Source organism: Ochotona princeps, chromosome 7 (genome assembly GCF_030435755.1).
Source record: "Ochotona princeps isolate mOchPri1 chromosome 7, mOchPri1.hap1, whole genome shotgun sequence".
Lineage (NCBI taxonomy): Eukaryota > Metazoa > Chordata > Mammalia > Lagomorpha > Ochotonidae > Ochotona > Ochotona princeps.
Window position 1 is genome coordinate 10309050 of NC_080838.1, and position 26767 is coordinate 10335816.

The 26767-nt window shown below is 39.6% G+C and overlaps 1 protein-coding gene across 1 annotated transcript in view; it reads left to right on the top strand.

Moving 5' to 3' along the window:
• Positions 1-26767, top strand: part of NR3C2 (nuclear receptor subfamily 3 group C member 2) — a 339034-nt gene that overhangs the window by 148845 nt on the left and 163422 nt on the right. Inside the window, exon 3 of the mRNA XM_058666787.1 lies at positions 13999-14138. Coding sequence (XP_058522770.1) covers positions 13999-14138 — 140 coding nt within the window. The remainder of the gene's footprint in view (positions 1-13998; positions 14139-26767) is intronic.

Genomic DNA, 26767 nt, shown 5'->3' on the forward strand with positions numbered 1-26767 from the left:
TCTCTTTCTGATCACCTTGTTGTCCCAGCCCTGAGTTCCTTCTCAGGTGTCTGTTGGGCCTTCCAAGTTGCCTCCTGATCTGTGACTCACAGTGCTGGGGACATAACTCAGCACCCCCACAGTGACACCCTTCTCTTTTATGGATTTCATACACACACATACACACACACACACAATGTATCATGAAAAACAATGTTAAAAGATATAAGAAAAGAAAATTATATATATACTAAAAGTGTTAGTAATTAAGGGGATAGACAGAGGCAATCCCAATTCCTGAATGCTTTTTTTCTTTTCCTTTATTAAAAAAGTATATTGCTAACCATGTCTTTAATGTATGACCACTTTTGTCTAGATATAAACATAGGCATAGACATGTTTGCAGGTCATTCCTTAAATTTGAAAATATTTTATATTAATCACCTGCTAATAAATAGTATGATATATATAATATATATATACACACATACTCACATATTATTTCAAACACTAGAAAGACAACCTCACCATGGATTTCAAAGTTTTCATGACAACCAGGAGTTGATGGTACAGTTTTAATTGAGGACATATATGATATTTGAATAAGTTCATGGAAAATGGCAATGAAGAAGTTCATCTTGGGGCAAACCAGATGAAATCTATCCATATGAGGGGTCTTCGGAAAGTTTATGGAAATGTGCATTATCAGAAACCTGTGCATGGATTTAAAAGGGTTTTTTGCACAAAGTCAAACTTACCTTTTAATTCTGTGTTTCATGATATTTTGTAAGTACCCTTGAAATCAAGTCAGAACATCTGATGATTCTAATTTTATGGCATTGAAATTATTTAATTTCAATGGGGTGTTTTAGAAATTTCTTTTTAGGTGTTTTTCCAGTACAGGCAATGGGTGCAGAAGGGCAGGCTCTTTTGTGTGCTTGCCTGTAAGTATCAGAGTGGTTATGGGACAGCCATGCTCTCATCCCACAGTAACACATGACAGGACGACTTTCCTCAAGCAAAAGAGTTGGGAGTGACTTCACTGCCTCCTGCCTTGTTGCAGTTAAAGCCAGGGGTCTTGCCATCTTCCATCACCAGTGATAGGGACACTAAGATCTGTTCCTTTTTTGGTGTGCCCCAGTGGAACTGCTTACTCTGACCACTGGCCAGTGCTGTATTTGCTTTGTTATCCATGCCATTTGCCTTGTTTTAAAATCTTTTTCATCTTTCCTCGAATCTGTGCCAAAGGCAAAAGCCTAACTTTACTTTTAAACACTTTGGAGAAAAGCTTCTGTGCTTGCTTTTAAGAATGTGAGAGAAAGATAAGTTATTTGGGCATTAGGTTAACAATGTTGAAAAACTACGAGTACCTTTTTACTTGAAGGACCAGTATATTCCAATATGTATTTAAATATTCTGAGGGTGTTTTCACATACATTCATACACCACAGGCTTAAGCCATAGACGCATGTAAGTATTCAAATGCAAACTCATTCTCTCAGGAGCACTTTGTGCAATCTCCACGATTCTCATCTCATTTATAAGAAATAGAAGTTGCATTGAGCTAACTGAATTTACAATTTTTATTTTGGTTTCTCTTGCTTAGATGAAAGACTATTTTAAGCAGGTTTGATAAATCTTTGCCAGATTGGGTAAAGAAATATAAAACTATTATAGAAGTTAATGTGCATCCAGGTTGAGCATCTGTAACCCAAAAATCCAAATTCCCAAACATTCCAAAACCTGAAACTTTTTGAGCACCAACATGATGCCACAAATGAAAAATTTCATAGAATGCAATTCTGTTTCTTGCACCAAATTAAAAAGGCAGACTGAACATAATTACCTGTGGACTGGAGCTCCTTCTCCAAGATATCTCATTTTGTATAGGCAATGTTGCAAAATATAAAAAAGCAAAATGCAAAGTATGAAACATTTTTGAAAGAATTTTCTATCTGTATCATTATTCCTTTATTTTAGGTAGTGGTTTGTCTCTCTGACTCCTTTCCTCTGCCCTGGGATGGGAATACTAATTTGTAGTTTTAATCTTAGTGTGTTTTGTTAGCTGATTTTATTTTTATATATATATACATATATATATACACACACACACATATATACATATACACACACATATACATACATACATACATACATGCATACCTAGAATTGTATCTTTCGTATGCTGGGTGCCCAAGGCATTGTGCTGCCTAGATGAAAGGAGGGAACAGGCAGCTGTGCCTAGAGGGATTTTTGGAAATCCATCTTGCTAGTCCTTGCTGCCAGAGCAGCCACAGAGACACAACGAGGAAGGAACTACACGGGAACTGGAAAGAAGCAAGGTGAGCCCGGACCAGCCCTTCTGTCTTCCACTTCAACCACTGGCAGATACTTACTGCTCCTTTGAATGCAAATTAAGTGTTTAAATAATTTTATTATCTGCTCTAATAAGAACCAAATATATTGTCACCTCTGTTGGTAATAGAGGTAATATAAGAGAGTAGTAGCAGTGGTGAAGGAGACAGACATGAAAAAAGGCATACTATTTGGCAGATTTTTTTTCCCTTCATCTTCTTAAAAGTAGACTAAAGTGGACCATTATGATGGGGGAGCAGTTAAGCCAGCATTTGGGATGCCTAGGTCTCATATGGGATAGTTTGGGTTCAAGTCCTGACACTGATTGCAGGCTCAGCTTCCTGTACCTGTGCACTCAGGATATGGTATACTTGGGCTTCTGCCACCCACAAGGAAAACACCCACAGTAAACAACAACAACAAATAAATATTTTAAATACCATCTGAAATTGGTGGAGATGTGATTCTGGAAGGAACTCTGGTCTCTAGCAGTGGCAAAAATAGTACTGGACTTCACCCTGAATACTTCTCTGTCACCAATAGCTGATGGAGCACGAAAGCCCACATATTGGGAAACAGTAGAAGGGAGAATTTTCTGTGAAGGGGACACTGGAGAAAACTAGGTGGGGAATATAGCAAGCCCTGCCCTCCCATGGTGATTCATCGTCCATCTTGAAGACCATGGGGACCAGGGTGAAATGGGAGGGCCAGCTCTGAGGGCCTTTGCAACCCTGTACTCTTGAGTTTCCCGGTGTGTACTCCAGGGCTGCTCTGAAGAAAGCCTTGACCATTTCCCCCTAAGGAAGTTCTTTCTGAGGATATTTGGAGAGCAGCAAATCATGACCCTGCTGATGATACTGATATGTTCACACGTGTGTTTCCCTTCCTGGTAGGCCTCACCTGCAGGGATTCCGTGGCAGTCAGCCCTGACACAGCCCTTCTTCGCAGGATGTCTGCCCGTGGGAACCAGGGTCACACCATGTTGCTCCTTTCTCTGTGTAGTTATACTGTAGGCTCTTATCAGGGGAGACAGTTTGTCCCTGTATAAGCTACTATATCAAAAGAGATTTCTTTTATCTTCCTTATAGATTCTTTGTGCCTTCACAGAAAGATCATTTCAGAGCATCAAGCTGACCTGAAAACAGGTTATTCCACAATCACAGAATTATTCCTAAGAAAATAAATTTATTTCCTGGGAAATCTTTTCTCAACTTTTTTTTTTAACTTCTAGTGAGTCACACCTTAGTGATTATTCAGAAACAATGAAAGGTTGCAGAAGGAATTCAGTTGATCCCATGAATACATGAATATAGGCATTCACAGGGATTTTTATGTCATTTGAAATGATATTCTTAATATTTTGAGGGATAACAATTCTGCTCAGAGTCAGGGAGTAGATTTAAAAGAAACGTGTCGCAGTGCCAGGTCAGCAAAAATATCATGGCATTCCTATGAATGACTATGTAATATTTATAGATTTTTGGAATGAACTTCTCTAAATTCTATCAGATATAAATTATTGAAGTAATAAAAGGTAACCCTTTGCCTTACTTGAAAAAAAAGTGGTAATATTTAAGAGAGGCAGAAGAAAGGGAACCAGATGACCAAAAAGCCCCTGTGGTCCTCTGCGTCGGTGTGCACCAGCAGTAGGAGTTGAATTGTGTTGGTGAATTGGAGGGCAGCGAACACTAGGAGCAGTGAACATTTTTATTTCTTGAATGCAAGAGAAACCACTCAGGGAAAAGGCTATTTGAAGTTATAATGTATTAATTCACTTTAATGAAACAAACTATATTCTGTTACTCAGAAAGGCCATGATAAAGTACATTCTATGTCACTTTTTAAAAAAAATCGCTGAAACCAGAAACATCAAAACGATGCAGGTTGGAGGTCCACAGCTGGGTCTACTGTCGTCAGGCTTCACTGTCTCCTGCCAACAGTGTTAGTGTTTGAGTTTTCATCTTAACATAAGGGAAGCTAACAGAAGGCGAGGGGTGGGCGTAGGTTACAAGTTAAATGGTTTGATGAATGTATACATATAATACATAGTATTTTCAAAAGCAAAGTCACTGTTTTCAAAAAGAGTCAAGAATGTAGGAGTCATCTGAAAAAGCATTGACCGACACATGAAGCGTAAAATTCATGATTCCTTCCCAGGGAATTCTGAGTAACTGAAGCTGCAATATAAATACACATGCCTTGGGATGACCGAGGCAAACAAAACGTGGCAGCAGTTTGTTAGTGTGTGCTGGTCACTGTTAATCACCACTGACGGGCCCATGTATGTTCCAAAGTGTTCTGGGAGATGAGTTCATGTTAGATCTTCTGCAGCTTCTGCGTATGCTGCCAGGTGTGATTCTTATGACCGACACAATTTCCCTGGAGAAGGAAATTTAATAGGAAAAAAAAAAAAGAAGAAGAAGTGGAGTGCTTTTTCACTCCCAAATAGCTGGCATATCTTATTGCTGCCTACAGCTGCATAAAAACTACCTTTGGAAAAGGCAGCAGTGTCAACAATTGACACTTAGATCATGTTTTCTTGGTCACCTGTTACATGGCTGGACCACAGTCTAGTCATTGAGACTCGACCACATTTGATTCCAGGTTTCTGCAATTATGTTCCCTTCCCGCTGTTCTAAGTTATCTTTGTATTCTTCAGGTTTGTTAGCAAGCTTGTCCTCCTCCCTAACCAGAAATGCAGGTTCTTTGTAGATTTCCATCTAGACATTTTGATGATATCGATTGCTCTGATCCGTGTGTAATGAATATCTTTCCATATTTTTGTGTCCTTGACGATTTCTTTCATCAGAATTTTATCATATTCATCATGGAGACTTACTCTTATTTGGTTAAATTTATTCCTGCGTTTATTTGTGAGTGGGATTTCTTGAATTCTCTTTCTGTGAGTTAACCATTAGCCTACAAAAAGGCTGCTATTTTTTTTTAATTTTGTAGCCTGAAAATTTCCTGATTTGGTTTATCAATTCTAACAACTTTGTAGTAGAGTGTTTGTTTTTCATGTACAACCTCACGTCCTCTGCAAACGGGGATTATATGCCTTCCTCTTTTCTAATTTTAACTCGTTTTCTTTCTTTCTTTTCCCTGATTGGTCTTCCCAGAATCTCTAGTGTTGTATTAAACAGTAGTGGTCAAAGTGAACTATTTTCACTTTGATCTTTTCTAGATCTTTTCCCCATTTGGTATGATATTGATTGTTGCTTTGTAACACATAGCCTTTCTAATTTTGAGGTGTGTTCTTTGTATACCTAAATTGTTTTGTCATGAACGACTGTTGCATCTTATCTCATGCTTTTTCTGCATGTATTGAAATGCAAAACCAAACCAAAAAACAAACCGGTTTCCTTTTAGATTACTTTCTAGGGAATTTTTGTCCTTGACTTTTCTCAGTTTCAGATTAACTTCAGCTATGTGTTTAGTTCAGATTGTACAAAGCACATCAATTTAACAGGATGAACTTTATGTTATCCCTCAGAATATGAGAGGATCACTGGTCATCAGAGATAATTGCATAAAAGAAAATGTACAACAAAAATGACTCCAAAATAGTCCCCTAAATAATGGAAAATTTCAAATGATCTACTTCAGATTGAATATAAGCTTTTCAAAACAAAAGGAAATAGCATATAAAGAGATTTAAGTATATTTTATTGCTACCTACTACTTTTATGCATGCTTATACAAATTAAAAGCAATTTTTAAAAAAGACAATCTAGAAAGGTCAGATTGTGTGTCATTCCAGTACTACAGCAGCCTCCATTAAGATTTGCAAATCTGACAGTGGTACTAATTAGTAATGGCTTGACTTTAGGTAACACGTATGTGTGTCGGACACAGTTGTGTTTTTAAATGCGCTGGATGATTTAATCTGTAACAACCCTATCAGAGAGGACTTTTATTATTTCTTCTTTAGAGATGACTTGTGGCCCAGAATGCAAATGTGAGGTCAGCTATCTGTAGCGCTTTCCTGTGAGTGGATTATCATTCAGTAGCGTTCATATGGTCTTTCTGAAAATCTGAATGAACCACGCTATACGTTCCGTTTTACAATAAACGGATCTCTCCTACAAATTCTTCCTGACTCCCAACCTACGTTTCCCCCACTTTTGTGTATCTCCCACTTTCATGTACCACCATCCAGCTTTACTGCATATCTTACTAATTCAAGCTGCTTCAAAAGGAATGCCTGAATCACCCACTGCTCACTGCCATTACTACTTACTACTCATTTTAGCTATGATTCTCCACATACATTCCAGTGGTCACATCACAAGCATGTGGGCTTCACTACCCACATGATCCAGCCCTCCCTGGGTGGGCCTCCCATGGTGCCACCCTCTCATCTGCCCTTTCCTCCAGCTGCCCTCATTCTGGCTCCTGGAAAGTGTCATAGTTACTCCTGTCCCATGGCCTTTGCGCTTGTTCTGCACCTTGTTTGGGCATTTTCTGATGGCTGGCTACTTTGTGATCTCAGTTTCCCCAAAAGAGGCCTTCTTTGGCTACCTTATCTAAAGAATGATACCCATCCGATCTCACCCCAATCATTTCTCCCTAGTACTTACCATTATCAAAAATTATTTATGTACCTCTCTTTTATCTGTTTCTGACTAATAATAGTAGAACTCCTTCCTGATTTTTACAATTTTATTTACTTATTTGAAGGAGAAGCAGAAGAGACAGAGAGAGAAATCTCACATCCTCTGGTTCACTTTCCCTGAAACCCCATTAGCCAGGATTAGATCAGACTGAAGCCAGAAGATAGAAACTCAATCCAGGTCTATGTGTGAGTGAGAGAGATCCAAATACATGAGCCAGTCCCTGCTGGCCCTCAGGAGGCATGTTAGCAGAAAGCTGGAATTGGCAATAGATTCAGGATTCCACCCCAGGCATTCTGACATGGAATGTAGGTTTCCCAAGTGCTATCTTGTAAGTTTCCCTTGTCCCTGCTTCAGCCGGATTTGAACATGCTTAACTAGAGATTTATTGGTTTTTTGAAAGGTAGACTTACAGAGAAGGTGATAGAGACAGGAAGAGAAATCTTCTATCCACTGGTTCACTTACCACACAGCCACAGTGGCCAGAGCTAAGCCGGTCCAAATCCAAGAGATTCTCTCAGATCTTCAACCTGATGCAGGGGCCTAAGCACTGGGGTCATCCTCTCCTGCTTTCTCAGGCACATTAGCAGGGATCTGGAAGTGGAACAGCAAACGATGCCTATGTGGATGCCAGCATAGCAGGTGGCAGCTTAGCCCAGTATACCACAATGCTGACTGACTCGAAAGATTTTTTGTTGTTCTTTTTATTTACCTATTATTTTCTACAAATCAGTTTTGTAGGTACAGGGATTCTGAGTCATATCTTTTTTTTTTTTTTATTAATTATTTTGCATTATGTGACAGTTTCATAGGCTCTGGGAATCCCCCACCCCTCCCCACGCTCCTCCCCCCTGGTGGATTCCTCCACCTTGATGCAGTATTACAGTTCAAATTCAATCAAGATTCTTTCCTGAGTCATATCTTAATGACTGCTCATATGCCTGCCTGTTTGCCTGCTTTTTGTTTTGTGTTGTGTTGACTGCCTAGAACAGTGGGGCCCATAATAGGCTTTTGATAAATATCCTGATGACTGATTTAAATACTTGTGCACATTTAGGTGAGGAAGTAGCAATGCTGATACGGGAGTTTGTTAGATAACCTCCAGATGCAACAGGCAACGACTAGTTACATCATAATACAAAAGATGGGTGTGTTCAGTTCAAGTCAAGTTTAAGAAATGAGAAAAGGATTTTTTCTGTGTTAAAACTTTCAGCTCTCTGAAAGTAGATCCATCACTGCTGTTTTGTTATGTGATTACTGCAAAGATGAGAAGGGCAGTTTTACACATGGCAATTGCTGGAATGACATGCTTCATTATGAATTCACAGCGAGCCAATTTCCTCATTTTTTTTATCACTAAAATGATTGTTTTTGTGCAGTTTCATTTTGCTTCTCCTTAAACACATACCCCTTTTGGAGGGGAAATACCATTAAGTGTTTTTGATGATCAACCAACTCAGCCACTCCCAGTTGTTATCAAAATCGGCATGAACTTTGATTCATCTTCTCACTCTCTTTCTTGAGCCATTGCAACTGTTATACTTGCCACTAAAAGCAAATGCAGCTTTGTTATGTTTCTTTTGGAAAGACACGGTCTTTCTTAATGGAAATAGAATGTCTATTCATTTCTACTTTATAATGCTTTGGCATTTGTATAAAATCCTTCTTATAGTGATAAACTTCTTCCTATGAACAGTGTTTCTTTTATAAGAATGAAATGACAATTTTGAGATATTAAAATGATTTCTGGGTGTGTATAACATTTTAATACATGTGTTCCCACAGAAATTTTAGCCAAAATCAATGTAGAAATGATTGTGCAGATGTAAGATCTTAAGTGACATATAATTGACTGACCTGGAAACAATAAATTTTGGTATTTGTGATATTTGATCCAGATCAAATATTGATTTACTTGTGTCATTTGAACTTGAAACTCAATTTAAATTATACTTAATCGTGACAGTTATCTTTAATACTTGTCTGTATCTTAAAAATATTCTGAAATAGATCATAGAGAAATGATCATAGAGATCATTTATTCATCTTTGTTACCGTAAGCTGAGAATTATGGCCCAGAAAACACAGTGATTTTGGTGTTAAGGTCTTTCCAGTTAATGGCTCAGCTGGAACTAGAACCTGGGCCTCCTTAATGAACCTCTGGTCTGGTCTTCAACCCCTGTACGTTTTGCCCTACTGTTGGGGCATCACTTCCTATGTATAAGTTTGAGAAATAGATCATTCTCTGGAGAGATGAATTCTAACATAATTTGCTAAATATTTTGGTAACGTTCTGTGTGGATGGTGAGTTCAATATCTGCCATCCCTCTCCTTTCCTCCTACTTTGCTTTCGTCCTTCCTCCCCAGTAGTGTAAAATGTAGAAATGTTCTCCTAAAATTGCGTACATATGGTCTCCCAGCCCTGTGCTAGCTAAGGGTTTCAAAGTTAACCACATGATAAGGTATCAATAGAGACCATCCACACTTAGTCGTTTTTGTCATTTGTGTTAATAGGCTTGTGTTTGTGAGATGGTTGATTGAGCTTTCTGAGAACAGTCAGTGGCTCTCTGTTTTCCTCTCTATGTGAAGCTAAATGAACCATAAGGGAATTGAACCTATAACCTTGCCCTCATTAATTTACTTTATGTAAAATTGCTTTTTGTAATGCTGTGTCTCACTGTCGTGAGATTAGGTATGTGATTTCACTTACTCGATATATGGTCTCAACACTGGACTGATGGCAGGGGCATGCCACAGAGAACCATCCAATAAGACTTCTGCCTTTAAGAGATCAGGGTAAGCATGCAGGTCCCTAATACAGGAGCAAAGAGTGTAACTGTTGAAGCAGAGAGGGTAGTAGAATTTTGAGGAGTTAAGAGCAAGAGAACGGGCACTTGAAGGATGAATAGAATTTCTAAACATGGTGATCGGGGAAAGGAAGTGCTAGGTTGCATAAATGTTGACCGGAAAGAACACTACAGAAGGGATGCTGGAATGTGCACGAGTGTAAGGCTGAACATCATGGGGTGACAGTGTGGGAGACAGTTGGGTACAGGACAAAGAACTGAAATATCCCTCTATATAATGCATTTATGATTTCGTGCAATAGGGGGCTAAAGATCTCTGTGCGTGAAAGTAATAGAGCCAAATATCTTTATCATTAGATCCAGCTGTCAGTCACTGGAAAAGGAACTAGAAGAAGAGAAGTCATGGTGAACCATCAGGATTTAGCAGAGAGCTGGGATATTGCCAACCTTGGGATGCAGAGAAGTGATACAGCAAAATAGCACCAGATTTCATCATGCAATTCATAACAACACTATTTAAAACTTGTGACTTATTCCTTGAGTTTCCATTTAGCATTTTGGAGCTCCTTTGTGTCTGGGGAATTCATTTTAAGACTACTGGTAGGCTGAGAACCACAAAGTGGTCAGTAGTTAACTGAACACATGAAAGTACAAATCCTGTGAAAACTGTTTTGTCTCATACACACATTCCTATTATAAGGTTTAATTTATGAAGTAGGTATAGCAAAGCTTTTTCAGCGGTAACTCATAAGAAAATAGAAAAATTACAATAATATACTGTAATAAAAACTGAGGGCTGGTTGGCATCAGGACACAGGTCAAGTGGCCACTTGCAATGGCAGTAGCTCAGATAAGAGCACCGTTCAAATCCTAGTTGCTTCTGATCCAGCTTCCTACTAATGCCCCTGGGAAGGCAGGAGATGATGATGCAAATCAGAGACCCCCTGCTGTCTATTGCCTGAGACCCAGATAGAGATCATGGCTCCTGTCTTTGGCCTGACCCAGTCTTAGATGTTATATCTGGGTTTGAACTTAGGGAAGGAAGATTAATTTCTGCTTTTCTTCTCCTCTGTCTCCATCTATGCTCCACCTGTTTATTGTGCTGCCTTTCAAATAGATGAATGAGTAATTTTTAAGTGCTATGAATGTGGTTTGTGTAATTCTCACCACATTGCTCATGCAGGAGGTACACACACACACACACACACACACACACACACACACTGCATGGATATCCTGGACCATGGAGGATTCACATCCCTACTGGCACTGTGTGGGATTTCATCATGTTGTTCACAACAGCAATTTAAAATTTGTGAATTGCTCACTTTTGGATCTGTGCGTCAATCTTCCCAGACCACAGTTGCCTGTGTGGTCATTGAGACTGCAATGGTGCAGCTTTAGTAAAGGAGGTGGAGTGCACGGAAGCACAGATTAAGCACCTTAAACTATTGACAATTCGATTGTCTCACAGTTTTGAAGGCTGGGAGGCCATTGTCAAGGTATCACAGCATTGGTTCCTTTCAAAACTGTCAGGGAAAGATCTGTTCCAGGCCTTTCTCCTAACTTCAGCAGGCTTTCTGTCAACTTCTGGCTTTTATGACCTGTAGAAATATCCCCTACCGTCTGCTTTCATTTATGCATGGCGTTCTCTTTGTATGAAAGACACAAGTCATATTGAATTAGGAGTCTTTCCTGCCCAGGCTACTATGGCCTCATCTGAACTCAGTACTCCATCAACAACCCTACAGAATCACAGGCTGAGGTGTTAGGGGCTAGGGCTTCAACCTGTGAATTTTGGGGGAAATCACAGTTCAACCTATAATATTTTCCATGAAGAGATAGGAGAGATTGTGTGAGATAAGAGGTCTGGAGTCAGGGAAAAGATCAACCAAGTATTTTGTTTGTTCATTTTAAGACTTCATTGTTTGTTTGAAACGCAGAGTTATGAAAGAGAGAGAGAGAGCGGGCGAGCGATATCTTCCTTCCTCTGGTTCACTCCCCAAATGACTCCACCAGCAGCAGGCAGGAGCCAGGAGTTTTTATCCAGGCTTCCCAAATGGCTTACAGGGGTCCAAGAACTTGGGCTGTTTGTGCTTTCCCAAGCACATAAACAGATGCTTGGATCAGAAGCAGAGCAACCAAGACTCAAACTGGTATCACAGATGATGGCTTAACATGCTCTGTTGTACCACAATATGAACTCCAGCCAATTTTGAGTATGTGAAGTTTGAGGTGTGTGTTGGATATCCAAGATGCTAAATAGGTCTGCAATGCCAGAGAGGGACCTGGGTTAGGGAGAAACTTCAGGGAGTCCCTGGTGTATTGATGACATTTGATTTGAAGCCAGACACTGAATGAGATCACTGAGAAAACAAATTGGATTGGAAAAGGGGAGAGTTCCAGAGACTGAAGCTAAGAAGCCATTAAGCACTGGGACCAACACCCAGCCCACAGAAAGATCTCATGTATGCTTGTAGTTGTGAAAAGCCAATTACATATTCATGACAGTTTTAAATTATATCATAAATATTTACAAAATCATCAGATTCATTGGTGAAGTGAAGGATGAGTGAGACAATATGGGTTGAGTTTTACTGGCTTGTATGTTAAAAAAGTTACTGGTGCTGAAGTGGAATGTTTTGAATGCCATAAAGAAGTCAAAGGACACTAATAAAAATAATGAAGAGCTCATTTCTCAGAGGGAGAAACGGCTTGGGAGAATATTGTTGGAGCCCTTGATTTAAGAAGTCATTTTCTTAAAAGTCAGTCATGCTACAGTGCCCCGAGCAGCCAAACTGTAGGTTCCTTCATGGGTTTGTTTTGAGTATAGTGCCAAAATCGAATATGGTTTTTTGTTTTTGTTTCTTTTATCGATGTGATATCATTGTTTTTGGGTTCATATGTAAAACTGAGGATTCATCACCCTGGCGTAACCACTTGAGGCTTTCGGGCTATTTTCTTGGGTCTCTTGGCCACATGCCTACTGTTTCGTTAGACGACAAGTGCTTTGACAGCAAGGTGATGGCCATGACATCTAGCATCTCTACCCAGAGTTCTCTGCATATGGGAGTTTGCATTTCTCTGACCCACTACACAGTCTACTTTGCTCCTTTCCCTTCATTGCACTGTGCTGTCGATGTGGGGCCAGTGTTTTCTTACTCCTGCTTTCCTGCCCTTCCCAGAATGGAAGGCTAAACTTACCAGGTCCCCACATTACCCTACACCATAGCTCTTACCATAAACATCTATTTTTGAGGGCAGAGACCACATTCTTTAATGTTTATTTCCTCAGAATTTCACACAGGATCCATGTGTTAATATACAGTAAATGCTCATGGGCTATGAATGGAAAACATCATCTTTTGTCACTGAATTCTACTTTATTAAAAATAAAACATTTTTTTTCTCAGAGCACACTGGTAGATAATGCAGGAAAAAATACCTTGAGAAGTTTCCTTTAAAAACTAAATTTCAGATTATTGTTTAAAGGATTATTTCATTCCTAGAAGTTGTCGTGCAGAGCCCTCAGTTTCTTGCCAAAAAATATACCTGATGTGATCGCTGTATATGACGCCTAGCCTCAGTATTGACTATACTCCTTTACAATAGTCAGAAAAAAATGAAGTAATCCAACCATAATTGTATAAGGGAACATAAAAACAAGCATGCAGAAGCTTAGAGGGATAAAATGGCAGGCAGTCAAGGCAGCTCATTTTTTCTTTTTTTCTTTTTCTTTTTTTTTTTTTTTTTTTTTTGATCAATGGACTGTTGTAGAAAGGCCAATTTTATTTAATCCTGGTGTAATTGAGATTTATAATCTGAGTCTGACTAAGGGATGTTGGGAAGTGTTGTAATAGATCTTTGATGCCAAAAAAAAAAAAAAAAAATAGGAAGTAGTTCCACGATGCCTTGGTTCAAGAATTGTCTCCTCTCTGTTTAGAATGCAAATCATGTGGGTTGGTTTTTTGTTTGTTTGTTTGCTATTTTGATAAATTTTCTCCAAAAGAGGAGACGTAAGGGAAAGTTTTAAATGTGGTTGTTTATTTCCCAGTCCAGCATGCTTGAGAGCAGCATTGCAGCGGTAGTTTTACCCTCTGTTTCTGAAGACATGTCAACTGTGACCTCTACGTTCTGGGTTCGTTCATGGAGCCGTGATGACAGGAAAATGTTGCACTAAGCTCTACAGTGTGTGAAATGTGCCATTACTGTGTAGTCACTGAAATCTTAATTTCTTTCCCCAGCTCTACTTTGCGAAGTGTTTCTACTGGATCCTCGAGACCTTCCAAAATCTGTTTGGTGTGTGGGGATGAGGCGTCAGGATGTCACTATGGGGTAGTAACCTGTGGCAGCTGCAAAGTTTTCTTCAAAAGAGCAGTGGAAGGTAATTGTCCATGTGGGTTTCCTTGGAAACCTTTCTCCCTTTCTTTCCTTTTTCTGCTAATGGGTAGTTCAAGCACACAGCTAATGCTACTGTGCGGTTGGGAAATTCCCCAGCAGTATATTTGATATAATCTCTTAGTGATAAATTGTAATCATGCCTTATCGTGTAAGTGTGTGGTGGTTTTCCACTAGATAGGATTGAATATGCAAAATTCAAAATTGTGAGCAGAAATGACCCCAGGAGGGACTTGTTTTTGCCATCTCTGTTTTTAAGTGAAATTTCAAAAAAAATGATTGTATTGTCAATTTAATTTGCATGATTTAGAATAACATTTTTATTAGTACAAGTCTGCCCTTTTGGCGTTTGTGATTGGAGGTTTTTGGCAATTGAAAAATGTTACTATTGATATCAGTCTTCTGCTTTGAGTGCGCTCTCTACAGAGACTTCAAATTCCCTGTCTCTGTGTCCTACCTTTACTCTTGCCGAAAGCTTCAAGATTCATATATTAAACAAAAACAATGGACTGACGTTTACTTTATTTATTGAGGCCAGTTTTTGCTTCTGTCCACATAAATACCTCTTTTAGAGAAGTAGTTTTTCACTTCTTCTGTCTTCACCTGTAAGAAATTCATTGGTATCAGACACAGGCCAGATGTGTCACCTCCCACTGGAGCTATTTGCAGAATCAGCCCTTCTCTACTTCATTTTTCTTTTTTTAACATTCATTTTTTTGGTTATTTATTTGAGAGACACAGAGAGCTGCCATCTGGTTAGTTCAGTCCCCAAAAATACCCAATAGCCAGGTCGGAGTCTGTTCCAAGTCAGAAGTCAGGAACTATTCAGTTTGGTTTTCGTAGGTGAGTTACAAGGCCCCGAGTACTTGAGCCATCTTCTGCCTTCCAGGATATACATTAGCAGGATGCTAGAATAGGGAGTGAAGCGGGAGCTCAGATCCAAGCACATCCCATAGAATGTGAGCATCTCAACTAGTAACCTAGTCACTAGACCAAATATCCACTCCTGCCTTTCTCTGCTTCCGAAAGCAAAAGACTTCCTTAAAGTTGTGCCTTAGCTTTTCTTGCTTTAAATAGTATCTATGGAAGTGCTTGAGAAAAGAGTTGTTTTGTAACTTGGTGTAACTAAATAGGAAAAGCCTAAATGTGGATGCATGTAAGTCCTTTCGTTGAAGAGCCGTCAATCATTTGATGAATGCTTTTGAAGGCCTTTGTTGAATCATTCATTCCCTATGCATTTAGGCATGTCTCTTAGTGTTCACCTGAATGATACAAGGTTGAAAATAAAAAAAATAAATTAATAAACAAAAAGAAAAACAGTTGAAAAATATTAACTTACTGAGAGTAAAAGCCTTTTTATGTTTTGTATTTTCATATTTTGTATCTATTGTAAATGGGAATATATATGTGAAAAATGTATAGCTATGGGAGAAATATAGCTATTAAATTAGTAGGACAGCATTTTTATAACACCGTACATACTTTGAGTAGTCACATCACAAAATTATGGGATATGAGTATTATTTTTATTCCCATTTCTCAAATGAAGCTATTTAGAATCAAACTTAGGTCCACACCAAAGCCTAATGATTCAGAAACTAGAACCTAGTGAAGTCTCGATGTTAAACTTCTTTCGTGTCTGTTTTATGAAATAAGTTGTAAAGTCCATGAATGTCCTACCTTTATATGTTGGTCTACTTATGCTTACTTGGTCAAGGTGAAGGAAGTAGCCCCAGCACTGAGGAGATATCATTTGTTATCTTTAGCAAGTGTGTACATGATTGCATATATTTGTACATAGGTGTTTGTGCATATATATTCATACTTGCACAAAATTTTGTTTGATCAGAATGCACTGACTTTTTTTTTATTAATTACATTGCATTATGTGACACAGTTTCATAGGCTCTGGGATTCCCCCAACCCCTCCCTGTGCCCTCCCCCCATGGTGGATTCCTCCACCTTGTTGCAGTATTACAGTTTAAATTAAGTCAAGATTCTTTGTTTGCAAACATATACCAGGCATAGAGTCCAGCATCTTATTGTCCAGGTAAAGTCAACAGCACTGACTTTTCATTCTAGTTCCATGAATATCTTGAAGTCCCCTCCTGTGCTTATTTGAATTTTTTTTGCTTATGGTTTTGTTAATTTCCTTTTATACTCTAAAGGTCTGTCTTCAATTGTAAAAGAGGAGAATATGGGGCCCCAATGTGAGAAGTAAGATAATGAGAGTCAGGTCAAGCTGAAAGACCAGGCCAGCCATGAGCGCGGGTACAGAGCTGACCACTAGAGAGCAGAAGGGAAGAGAAGCCCAGCCGGAGTAGTGAGGCTGTTGACTACAGGCTTTGTGCTGTGGAGGAATGCCCCAACACCTGCTGTGCTGCAATAGCATAGCTGCAACTGTGCATGGAAACTGCAAGTTATTTTTATAGTGTAAATTACGTGCTTTGTGTTCTGTTTAATGAAATGTGTATATATATATATATATTTATATTTATATATTTCTTTTCTTTCTTCTTAAGCATTTACAATAAAACACTTAGAATGCTCTCCAAGAATGCCTTATCAGCCAGTAATGTCAGTGAATAGCCATTGTATTGTTCCATGAAAATGGAATACTATGATTTTATTTTAAAATTTAACTCACTTTTGTTCCCTGAAGAATTTAGGGACCTTTCTGTCTTAAAAAAAAAAAAGTATTGGTGAGGGAAAGGGTGGGTGAGGAATAATGAAGCTTTTTTCTTAACTTAAAATTTTTTTAGAAGTCTAAGTTGTGGAAATTAGACTGAACTGAAAGTTAGAAAGCCTTGTTTTACTTTCCAAAACTAAAGCTTTTTAAAACTCTTCTGGGTTTCATCCTGTTTGTCAGTGAAAGGGAAAAGTATTATCACCATACCTGATTATTGCTATAAACATCACACGAAAATAACGTGAGATTTTATAAGTTGTCAAGAGATATCAACACATTAGGTCGCGTTTTACTCTCTTAGAACAAATGCAGAAATTCCCTGACTAGGTCTCTGCAGAGACATCATGCAAATGATATATTGCACTCTGGGTCTTCCCTCTTCGGCTCTCATCTTCCTGATACATATGTCTTTTGTCCCTGTGGCTACCTTTTAAGGTGATAAAATCCCTCTGGGCTAACCGTTCTCCTAAGGCGTGTATGGAAAGCAGATGGAGGGAAGGGCTGTGAAGATTGCCTGGAGATGATGCTTCCGGTGTGGATGGATTTTTTGGAACTCCCACAGTGAGCCACTGGGAGTTGAACAATTGAGAAAATAATGAGAAAATAACAATTGAGAAAAAAATAAGTCCACTCACTGGACTTTTAATTTCTATTAGAAGTCTATTGGGAGGTCTTCTCAGGTCTTCTCAAGGTCTTCTCCCCAAACCTTAGCAAGGCTGCAGATTCTTGGTATACACTGAAAAAAAGCTTGCATGACTCTAACGTGAATTAAGAGCAGTTAAGGTTAAATGGCTTCCCCTAGTTCAGTAAGGTATCAGATGGACTTAGCTCAAGAATTTGTGTAGGCATTTCAGCTCTAATCTACAATTTCTAATTCTCACCTGAGTCATCATTTTCTCAGTCTCTTTCCAACTGTAGAATGCCATTAGTTTCATCTCATCTGTGTATTTTACTTGATGATCTCTCAGTGAATAGAGTTGAATGAATTCGGCCCATGCTATTTTATAACCTAATTTTCTTTGTGGATACTTAGTTTATAACCTGTGGCTGAAAAATAGGACTCACACAAATCACTGAGTGATTATAAGGCTGCAAAAGAGCAGGAGAGTTCATTAGCATGTTAAGTCACCTAGACTTCTGTTTTGGAAAGCCAACTCTTTAGTCTGGTGAGTCCCCACCCTGGTAAAGTCAGGCAGCTCCTATGTCAGTCTCCACAATTATATGTTGCCATGGGAGGAAGACACTTCAAAGCCTATTTCTTAAACTGTTTTAAAGACATAATTGTGGATCAATCTTGGGTTCTTTCAAATATGCAATATTTTAAGGCAAGCAAGCCTGTGAACATGTACCTCATTCCTTCCACATGTAGGCCACAACACACAAGTCAGAGATGTGTAAGTGTATTGCTTATTATTATTTCTCCAGATATTTTAAGGAAATGTAATGACTGATGGATAGTTCATTTTCTTTGTTTCCCTAAAATTCCTGAGTAAACTGAACGGGTCTAGAGGAAACAGTGTCCCACTATATCATAAACCTGTGTTGTCCCATTCAGTACAGCATGTGTGCATACTTCTGAGCTAGAAAGAAGAGTAAGCAAATGTGTGAGCACCTGAGAGATGTGTGTGTTGGGAGAAAGGGAGATGGATAAGTGTGAGTAGAAATGGAGAAATCTAGGGCAGGCATTTGTCACAGCTGTTAGAATGCCTTTTGCAATGTCCACATCCCGTATCCTAGTGCCCAAGTTCAAGTCCATCTTCCACTCTGAATCCAACTTCTTGCTAATACACATCCTAGGAAGTAGCAGCTGTTAGCTCAAGCATTGGGTCCCTGCCGCCTATATGGAAGACCGAAATTGAAATCTATACTGTTGGCTTTAGCCTGGTTCACCTCTACCTGCTGTGGACGTTTGGGAAGTGAATCAGTAAATTGGAGGTTGGTCAGTCAGTTGTTCTATCTCTTTCTCTCCCTCCAATTTAGTGGATAAAGGCTAAATCACAGTAAGATTATATAATAATTCAAATATAGCTGTCTCCTTTAGCTGGAAATACAGAATTAAGAAAATAATGTATTATATATGAATTATATAAATATGACTATTACATTTACATAAATTAAATGTACATTTATTGGATGACTTGGGTTAGCAATGTAAGACACAGATCCTCATTTTCACATAACTAATGTACAAGAAATTCATGGGAATCCAAGTCCATTATCGCTGCTCCAGTACCTGCTGCCTCAGGAGCTGAAAAGCAATGACTGGTATGGCTCACAGTTTTCTCAGGGAACATTTTAAAGGTGAAATTGAGGTTTTCTGGAATTTTTCCCCTTCACCATAAATTAGGAAGGAGGTAATTTTATCCTTCCAAAGTATTTCCTGTAAGAGATTAAATACATACCCACCCAGAAGGTTATAAGGATGGTTTTCTTGAACATTCTTTTCCTCCTTACATAAGCACAAGGCTTTAGTGTTAATGGCAACTGTTTGCCCAGATTTTTGATATCCCTTTATTTGGTTGCTATGGAAACACACAGAGCCATGACATTTAGGCTCCCCTGGAAAGTTAGAGAAAACTTCTCAGAGAATTGATCCCGAGACTGAATCTTAAATGATTGGAACTGGCAGTAGTGTGAAGGTAGGGGAGGGAGGGGTAGGTTGGGGTGTTGATAGGACAGGCTGTTGGCAGGGACACTAGAAACAGATTTCTGTCACCTCTGTGTGAAGTGTGAGCTGGAAGGTACTGTAAAATAAAGATAGATGAGCAGGTTGGTCCAAGTCCAGGACTCCAAGGTGCATCCTGAAATCATCTGTGGGTAAAACATAGCCTCTGAATTCTCTCACTCAGCAGGACGGTAAGCTGAACTGTGAACTGTAACACTGACCATAGTGAGTGCACCTACTTGAAAGGGTGCAGATGGCTCTTTCCATTATTTGTACATGAGATGAGCAAGAACAGAACATGGCTGGTGGTTTGGGGGATGGAGAGCTTGTCTGGGAATTCACGTTGGCTGCTGCACATTGGAGATGACAAGGCAGAAACTGGGGGCAACTGTCCTCTCAGTTGCCATTTACTGAGATTAGGAATCCCAGAGAAGCAGCAGCACTAGGGATGGGGGAGACAGTGCATTCATTCAGCATTTATTGACAACCTACTCAATGCCAGACACTGTTCTAGAAATATCCAGGGACATCATGGACAAAGATTAAGTGGGCAGAGTAGACAATGATCCCTGCCCTGGCATCACATTCTAGTAGGGAAAGAGGAGGAAATTAAACATCCACGGACTGTTCAAGTAGCATGGGAAACATGGATCAGTCTATACAAGAAGCATCTTTCCAGGACGTAAAGAGCCTGGAATGAGCCTTAGTTTAAGGAGAGTTTGAAGTGTCTTGAGAGACTTTCAGTTGTGCCTGACAGGAAGTTGAATTGTGATTCCGAAGCTTGGAGGCTGAAGTTGAAGGTATAGATTTTAGCATCCCCAACCAGGACAGTAGATGTAGTTCTCCAAGAAATTGGTCTTCAGAAAGACAGGGCAGGCTGAGCTTAAAAAATGTACAAGCAGGACATGTGTGTGACAGAGAACAAATAGTGTGTATCTTTTTTGTCTGTGAGTTGTACACAGAAAAGTCTTAGTTTCTGGGCCTCAAGTTACTTGAGGTTTTGCTGAACTTCAACATTGTTGAATCTGTGGCATTTTCAACCTAAGTTTTTTGATTCTTCATCATTAGCACTTTCATTGAGGGAACTCTGCCAGTCCAAATCCCAACAGCAAACGTGTTGTCATGGGGATTTGCCTCACCAGCAGGTGCTGAGACAGTGCCAACATGGAGCACGTGCTTGTGCCCTGTCAGTTGGTGACTGCTGAAGTGTATGTGTGGAATTCACACTTGTTTCTGTCTCTATGCCACATTCCGCTTCTTGGAAGTAGAAAATATACTCAGGTATTTTTTTTAATGATTTGACACAGGGACATGTAAGATAAAAGTGATTGGTATTATCCAAAGAGAATATCTTTAAGTTTTAAATCAATAACACTTTGTGAAGCAAATTTGACAAGTATATATGCGATAGACAGTAAGTCATGTTCTGAATCATCCCCCCATGTTGATGTGTTTGCTTGCAACCCATGCTGTTCCTAAAAAACAATCCAAGGCAGCTCACAGATTTCCAGGAGTTAAAATGAAATTTAAGCTAAGTGAAACAAAAACAGAAGAAAGAAAAAGGGAAAAGGAAAACAGTGAGAAATGAGGATAAATATGAAGTAGATATAAAGGTGCTTTAAAAATTCATGAAAAAACAAAGATGTTTGTTGCAAAATAGTTGTGGAGGTCCATACCTGCTTTTGTCATGATCTTTGTTTTCCATGAATTTTTGAACACCTGTGGTGGTACATGTCCCAAGGCTGTTGTAAAGATGAGCCACTTATTTGACTCTCAGCTTTCTAGCATCCAGACTTAACAAATGACAAGTTACCTCACTCATGGTGTGCTTAAAAATGTGGGTGCTAAAATAGCTGTACATCAGAAAATTTTCATGAGCTACTTTGGTTTTAATGTGCCTGCTCTCTTCCCACTACCCCAGAGCTTGAGATTACAAAGGTAACTCATGCATTACTTCTAACAGTGAAGTTTGATTGACGTTTAAGGAGCTGCGATAAACAAATGCTTTGTTCTGTTGATCTGCTCTTATAATAGTAGCTACCATTCATTGAGCACTATTTAGATGCCAGGCACTATACCAAGTACTCCATTTTTTCTCATTTACTCTTCATAACATCCATTTTAACTTACAAAATTCTCTAGTATGGATAGGTAATATATTTTAGTCTTAGCTAAGAGCAGTTGTTTGACAGGAAAATATTGATTCGTTTTCAAACAAAGCTTAATGCTCTGATCCTTCATCTCTTAAAAATATTTATTGAGTACATACTTTGTGCTTGCTAGGTCAACAACTTTATTGTATATTCTCATTTTAACTCTCAAAATCTACAAAGTATAAAGGATTTTTGTTATGTATCCTCATGGTAAAATCAGATCACCCTAATGCTGTTGTAATAATCAGGAGAAAACCATGGGGAAGGGGAAATCCCTGTGTCATGAAAAGTAAAATTTTAGAAACAGAATCAGTTCACTGTGTCAGAGAAGAAGTAAGTGACTTTGTCTGGGGTGACTCCATTAGAAGGAGATGTCAGAGCTGAGATGTGAACCCAGCTAGCCAGGCAAGGAGATTCTACCTACTTCACAAGTAGGCTCTACCGTCTCTCTCCCAGGAATGTTAGGGATTAACCAACAGGTGGACGGGCTCACTCTCTAGCTTCCTCTCTCTTACTCCATGTATGTGTCTTCATTTCTCATTTTTTTTAATGTATGGAAAATTGAATTAAAAATGAGTTTTTGAAGAGTACAGCTCTGGCTTTAGAATATGCAAGAAGAGCACATTATAATTTAACAATTATCTTGCTGTACTCTAAATAATTAACTGCTAGCCATTCCAAGTGGTAACTCTAATTTGAATTTCTGTTGCCCTAATGGAAAAAAAATTGGATAGTCTATTTTTTTCTGAAAGAATGAACTTGCCATTTTTTCAAATTACTATTATCATCTTGAAGTTACCTCTTCCACTTTTTGATACTAATCTAAAGCTTTACTTAAAATTTTTATCTTCCTGCGATTCATTTCCTACATCTGATAAAACTTAGAGACTGTCTATCAAGCTCGAGCCATTGGGAAAGTGGTCTTCCTCTTTCAAAGCTGGGAACTGCTAACTCTTCAACTTGTTTTGTTACAAAGACTGATGTTAACTGGTTGAAAGGCAGAGTGACAAAGAAGAGACAGAAATCTTCCATCTGTGGGTTTATTTTCAAAATGGCCATGAATGTTTGGTCTAAATCCAGCCAAACCCATGAGACAAGAACTCCCTCCAGGTCTCCCCAGTGTGTGACAGAGGCCCAAAAACTTGGGCCATCTTTTGCTCCTTTCCCCCAGTACATTAGCAGGGAGTTGTATTGGAAGTATAGCAGCTAAGACTGAAGCTGGTACTCATATGGATGTCGAGTTGCAGGCAGAGGGCTTAATCCCTGAGCCACAAGGCACAATGTTGACCTCACAGAACCTGCTCACCTAGTGCTCTCTTAGCTTGAGAATGATTTGACCCTGCCCATAAAAATTGCTAAATCCACTCAATTAGATGTACAAAGAAAGCCCAGGAAGCTGAAAGGCACTTAGTTTGACTTGAAGGGTAGGCCTTTGAAAAGTACAAAAGGGAAGACCCACCTACGCAGTCACCATCCTAGAGGTCTCGGGGATGAGTTACTTGTTTTTAGCTTGCTTTTCAAGATTTATTTATGATTTAAACTGTGACAAAGAGGGTATGAGAATGTGCCCATGAAGTGGTTCGCTCCAAAAATGGTGACAACTTCTGAGTATGGACCAGCCTAAAGCCAGGAGCCAGGACCTCTGATTGGATCTGCCACGTGAGTGGCTGGGCCCAAGTGTTTGAACCACCTGCTGCTGCTCTTCCAGGCAAATTACCAGGAAACTGGATCAGAAGTTGAGCAGCCAGGACTTGAACCAGCACTAGGATAGGGGATGCCAGTGTTAAAAGGAGCAGCTTAACCCACAGTGCCACAGTGTCAGCCCCTGAAGGAAAAGATAGAACAAAGATCCGATACTCTAATGAGCAGCCCAAGCCCTTGTCTTAAATGCAGCCAGTCTTTGAGGTTCCTTATGATAGGAAATATGTTAGCACAGTGGCGTCCATGTTGTTTGATGCTTTGGTGCTGTACAGTGGCTCCTGGAGGGTACAAACTAGAGTTGGGAGGGACAACTGGTATGGGACTGTGGGCTAGGCAAAGTACTTATGTCTGACCTCAAGGAGAATTGGCCAATGCAGCTGAAAGCCTGACTGCAGAGGTGAGGGACTAGCTGGGTTCATTGTCAGAAACGATGGTGATCTTGGGCAGTCTAGGGAAGAAAATGCTTGGCCTTGTGGTTACAACATGAGTTGGGCTTCCATAATCTACCTGGGTTTCCTTGGTTTGAGTCTCAGCTGCATTCCATGTTCCAGTTTCCTGCTAAACACATTCTGAGATCCTGCATGATGACTCAAGTATTCACATCATGATTCTCTTCTCGAGGGGAATTGTAGACTGGATTGAGTTGTTGGTCCCAGCTTCAACTTGTCACAGTCTCGGCTGTTGGAGGCATTTGAGGAGTAAACCAGCTGATACAAGATTTCTTGTATCAATTCCCTCTCTCCCCATACCTTTTAACCAAATTTCAAAAATATAAAAATCATGAAATTCTATAAACCTTTTAAACAAAATGAGGAAACCGCATAATTAGGGATCCGGCACTTTGGCAGTTTCAGCATTCTGGCGCCTATCTGATTCATGTTTGGGGAAATATAAAGTGAAGTATAAATTATAAAGTGCCAAGGGGTTTAGCCCTCAATACCAAAGGTCAGGTCTGCTTGATGTTGGGACCACTGGGGAGGACTGTGTGCTGTTGTGACTCCTGAAAGCAGAGGTACCAACTGATGACCTCAGCAGTTCATGAGCCAACAGGGAGCCATAATTTGAACCATTCATGATTGAGGAGGCAAATCACAAACACTGTCAATCTTTTAAGCTCCTCAAATCTTTTCATACGTTACATGTATTTCACTCTTCAGACACATACACATATATGACATAATAATTGTTGTATTTCTCTCTTTAGTCCTTACTATCTATGTCCTCTGCCCCATGACTAACACTGATTTTCCTAGAAATGAACTGATATGTGTAGACTGAACAGACTCACCTTTGAATAATCACATCCAACCTTCATGGTTGCTGTTCCAAACTGCACTTCAGCAAGACAACTTCAAAGGGCCTGAAATTAGCGCAGGCCACCTATGCACCTGTTTACATTCACTTTCTCACTTGTATCTTTTCAATATTGTAAACCGAATCCATACCAAGAGAAAACCAGATTGACACCAAACAATGAAGCTTGCAACTTTCACAAAGACAAGATTGTTTCCATTTTGCCCCCAGCTGGCCCTACGTAAAACTCTTTAGTAAATTCCAGCCTCTGGAATTTGTTGAGTCTAACATTTGTAGTTATAAAAGCATGTCCTGTGTTGCTAATTAAAAGTGAACTCTTCTCCCTCAGATAGCCAAGAACTTCTCTGGGGAAGAATGAGAAAAGTGTTTTAATACAATAAATGTCTTTAGTGAAGCCTTCAGTTCCATGAACTTACTGACATTTGACAAGGTAATAAAACTGTTTTGTTTTTTAAGGGAAAATGAAATAATTCAAAATAGGAAAAAATGCAAATCTAGAAGGGAATCATAACATGTCAAAAAGAACTGAAGGGTTAATAGAGGCCAACATTGTGGTGTGGCTGGTTAAGCCCCCATCTATGAAACTGTCATCCCATATGGGCACTAGGTAGAGCCCTGGTTGCTCCACTTCTGATCCAGCTCCCTGCTAATGTGCCTGAGAAAGCAGCAAAAGATGACCCGAGTCGTCTTGGCACCTGCACCCACATGGAATACCTACAAGAAGCTCTGGCCTTCTGGCTTTGGCTGGCCTAGATCCAGCCATTGCAGATGGAAGTGAACTGGCAGATGCAAAAGATCCTTACTGTCTCTCCTCCTTTTTCTTAATTGGCAATAATAATAAAAAGTTACAGCAGGTTAGTTGAGAAGTAGATGGTGTGATATTTGACGGAAGTTTGATAAAAATTCATACTTATATTCAGCACTAGATATATATAGTACTGGCTTATTAAAATCTTTTACTTTGCTTCAATGGAATAAAAACTGCAGAACTTGAAAGAGCAAATACCTACCTCCTCCTTTCTTGTAACCCCCGCTTTTTTTTAAAGATGATTTAAGGTTTGTGTTTTTTTTTTTTTTTAAGATTTTATTATTATTGGAAAGCTGGATATACAGAGAGGAGGAGAGACAGAGAGGAAGATTTTCTGTCCGATGATTCACTCCCCAAGTGAGCCGCAACGGGCCGGTGCTGCGCCGATCCGGAGCCGGGAACCAGGAACCTCTTCCGGGTCTCCCACACGGGTGCAGGGTCCCAATGCATTGGGCCGTCCTCAACTGCTTTTCCAGGCCACAAGCAGGGAGCTGGATGGGAAGTGGAGCTGCCGGGATTAGAACCAGTACCCATATGGGATCCTGGGGCTTTCAAGGCGAGGACTTTAGCTGCTAGGCCACGCCGCTGGGCCCAGAGAAGATTTTCTATCTGCTGTTTTACTCTCCAAATGGCTGAAATAGCCAAAGTTGAGCTGATCCAAAGCTGGACACCAGGAGCTCTTTTGGGTCTCCCTCAGAGTCCCAAGGACTTGGGCTGTCCTCTGCTGCTTTCTTAGCCTATAAACAGGAAACTGTTTTGGAAGTAGAGCAGCCAGGACACAAACCAATACCCAATATGGGATGCTGATGCTACAGGATGGAGGATTAGCTTGCTGTGACACCTTGCTGCCCTTAATCACTTCTGTTTTTTTATCTTCTCCAATTGAGAATGAAGAGTCAGTACTGAAGTTTGGAGATTGATATTGCTATCTTAGATGTGATGCTGCCCATTTATTAAAATAATGTAAGACACATTAGCTGTGATACAGGCATTTGAGCTCTTGCTGTAATTCTCCCATAGAAACTGTCAAGGTGGTTTTACCAGTGTTGATTGCAGTGCTGTTTTTACAAACAGGTAGACAAGATGACACTACCTATCTGAACCTGAACAAATAATTCAATCTATTTACTTCTGTATATAGATTGTGTACGTGTGTGGTATGTGTATTAAAAGCATCTGCTCTGTCCATCTAAGTGTTAGAAAAGTAAAAGATTGTTCACTCATGTTTTAACTGCCCTGGAAACAACAGCATTCCTTTGTACACCTTACATTTTAGGAAGTTTCC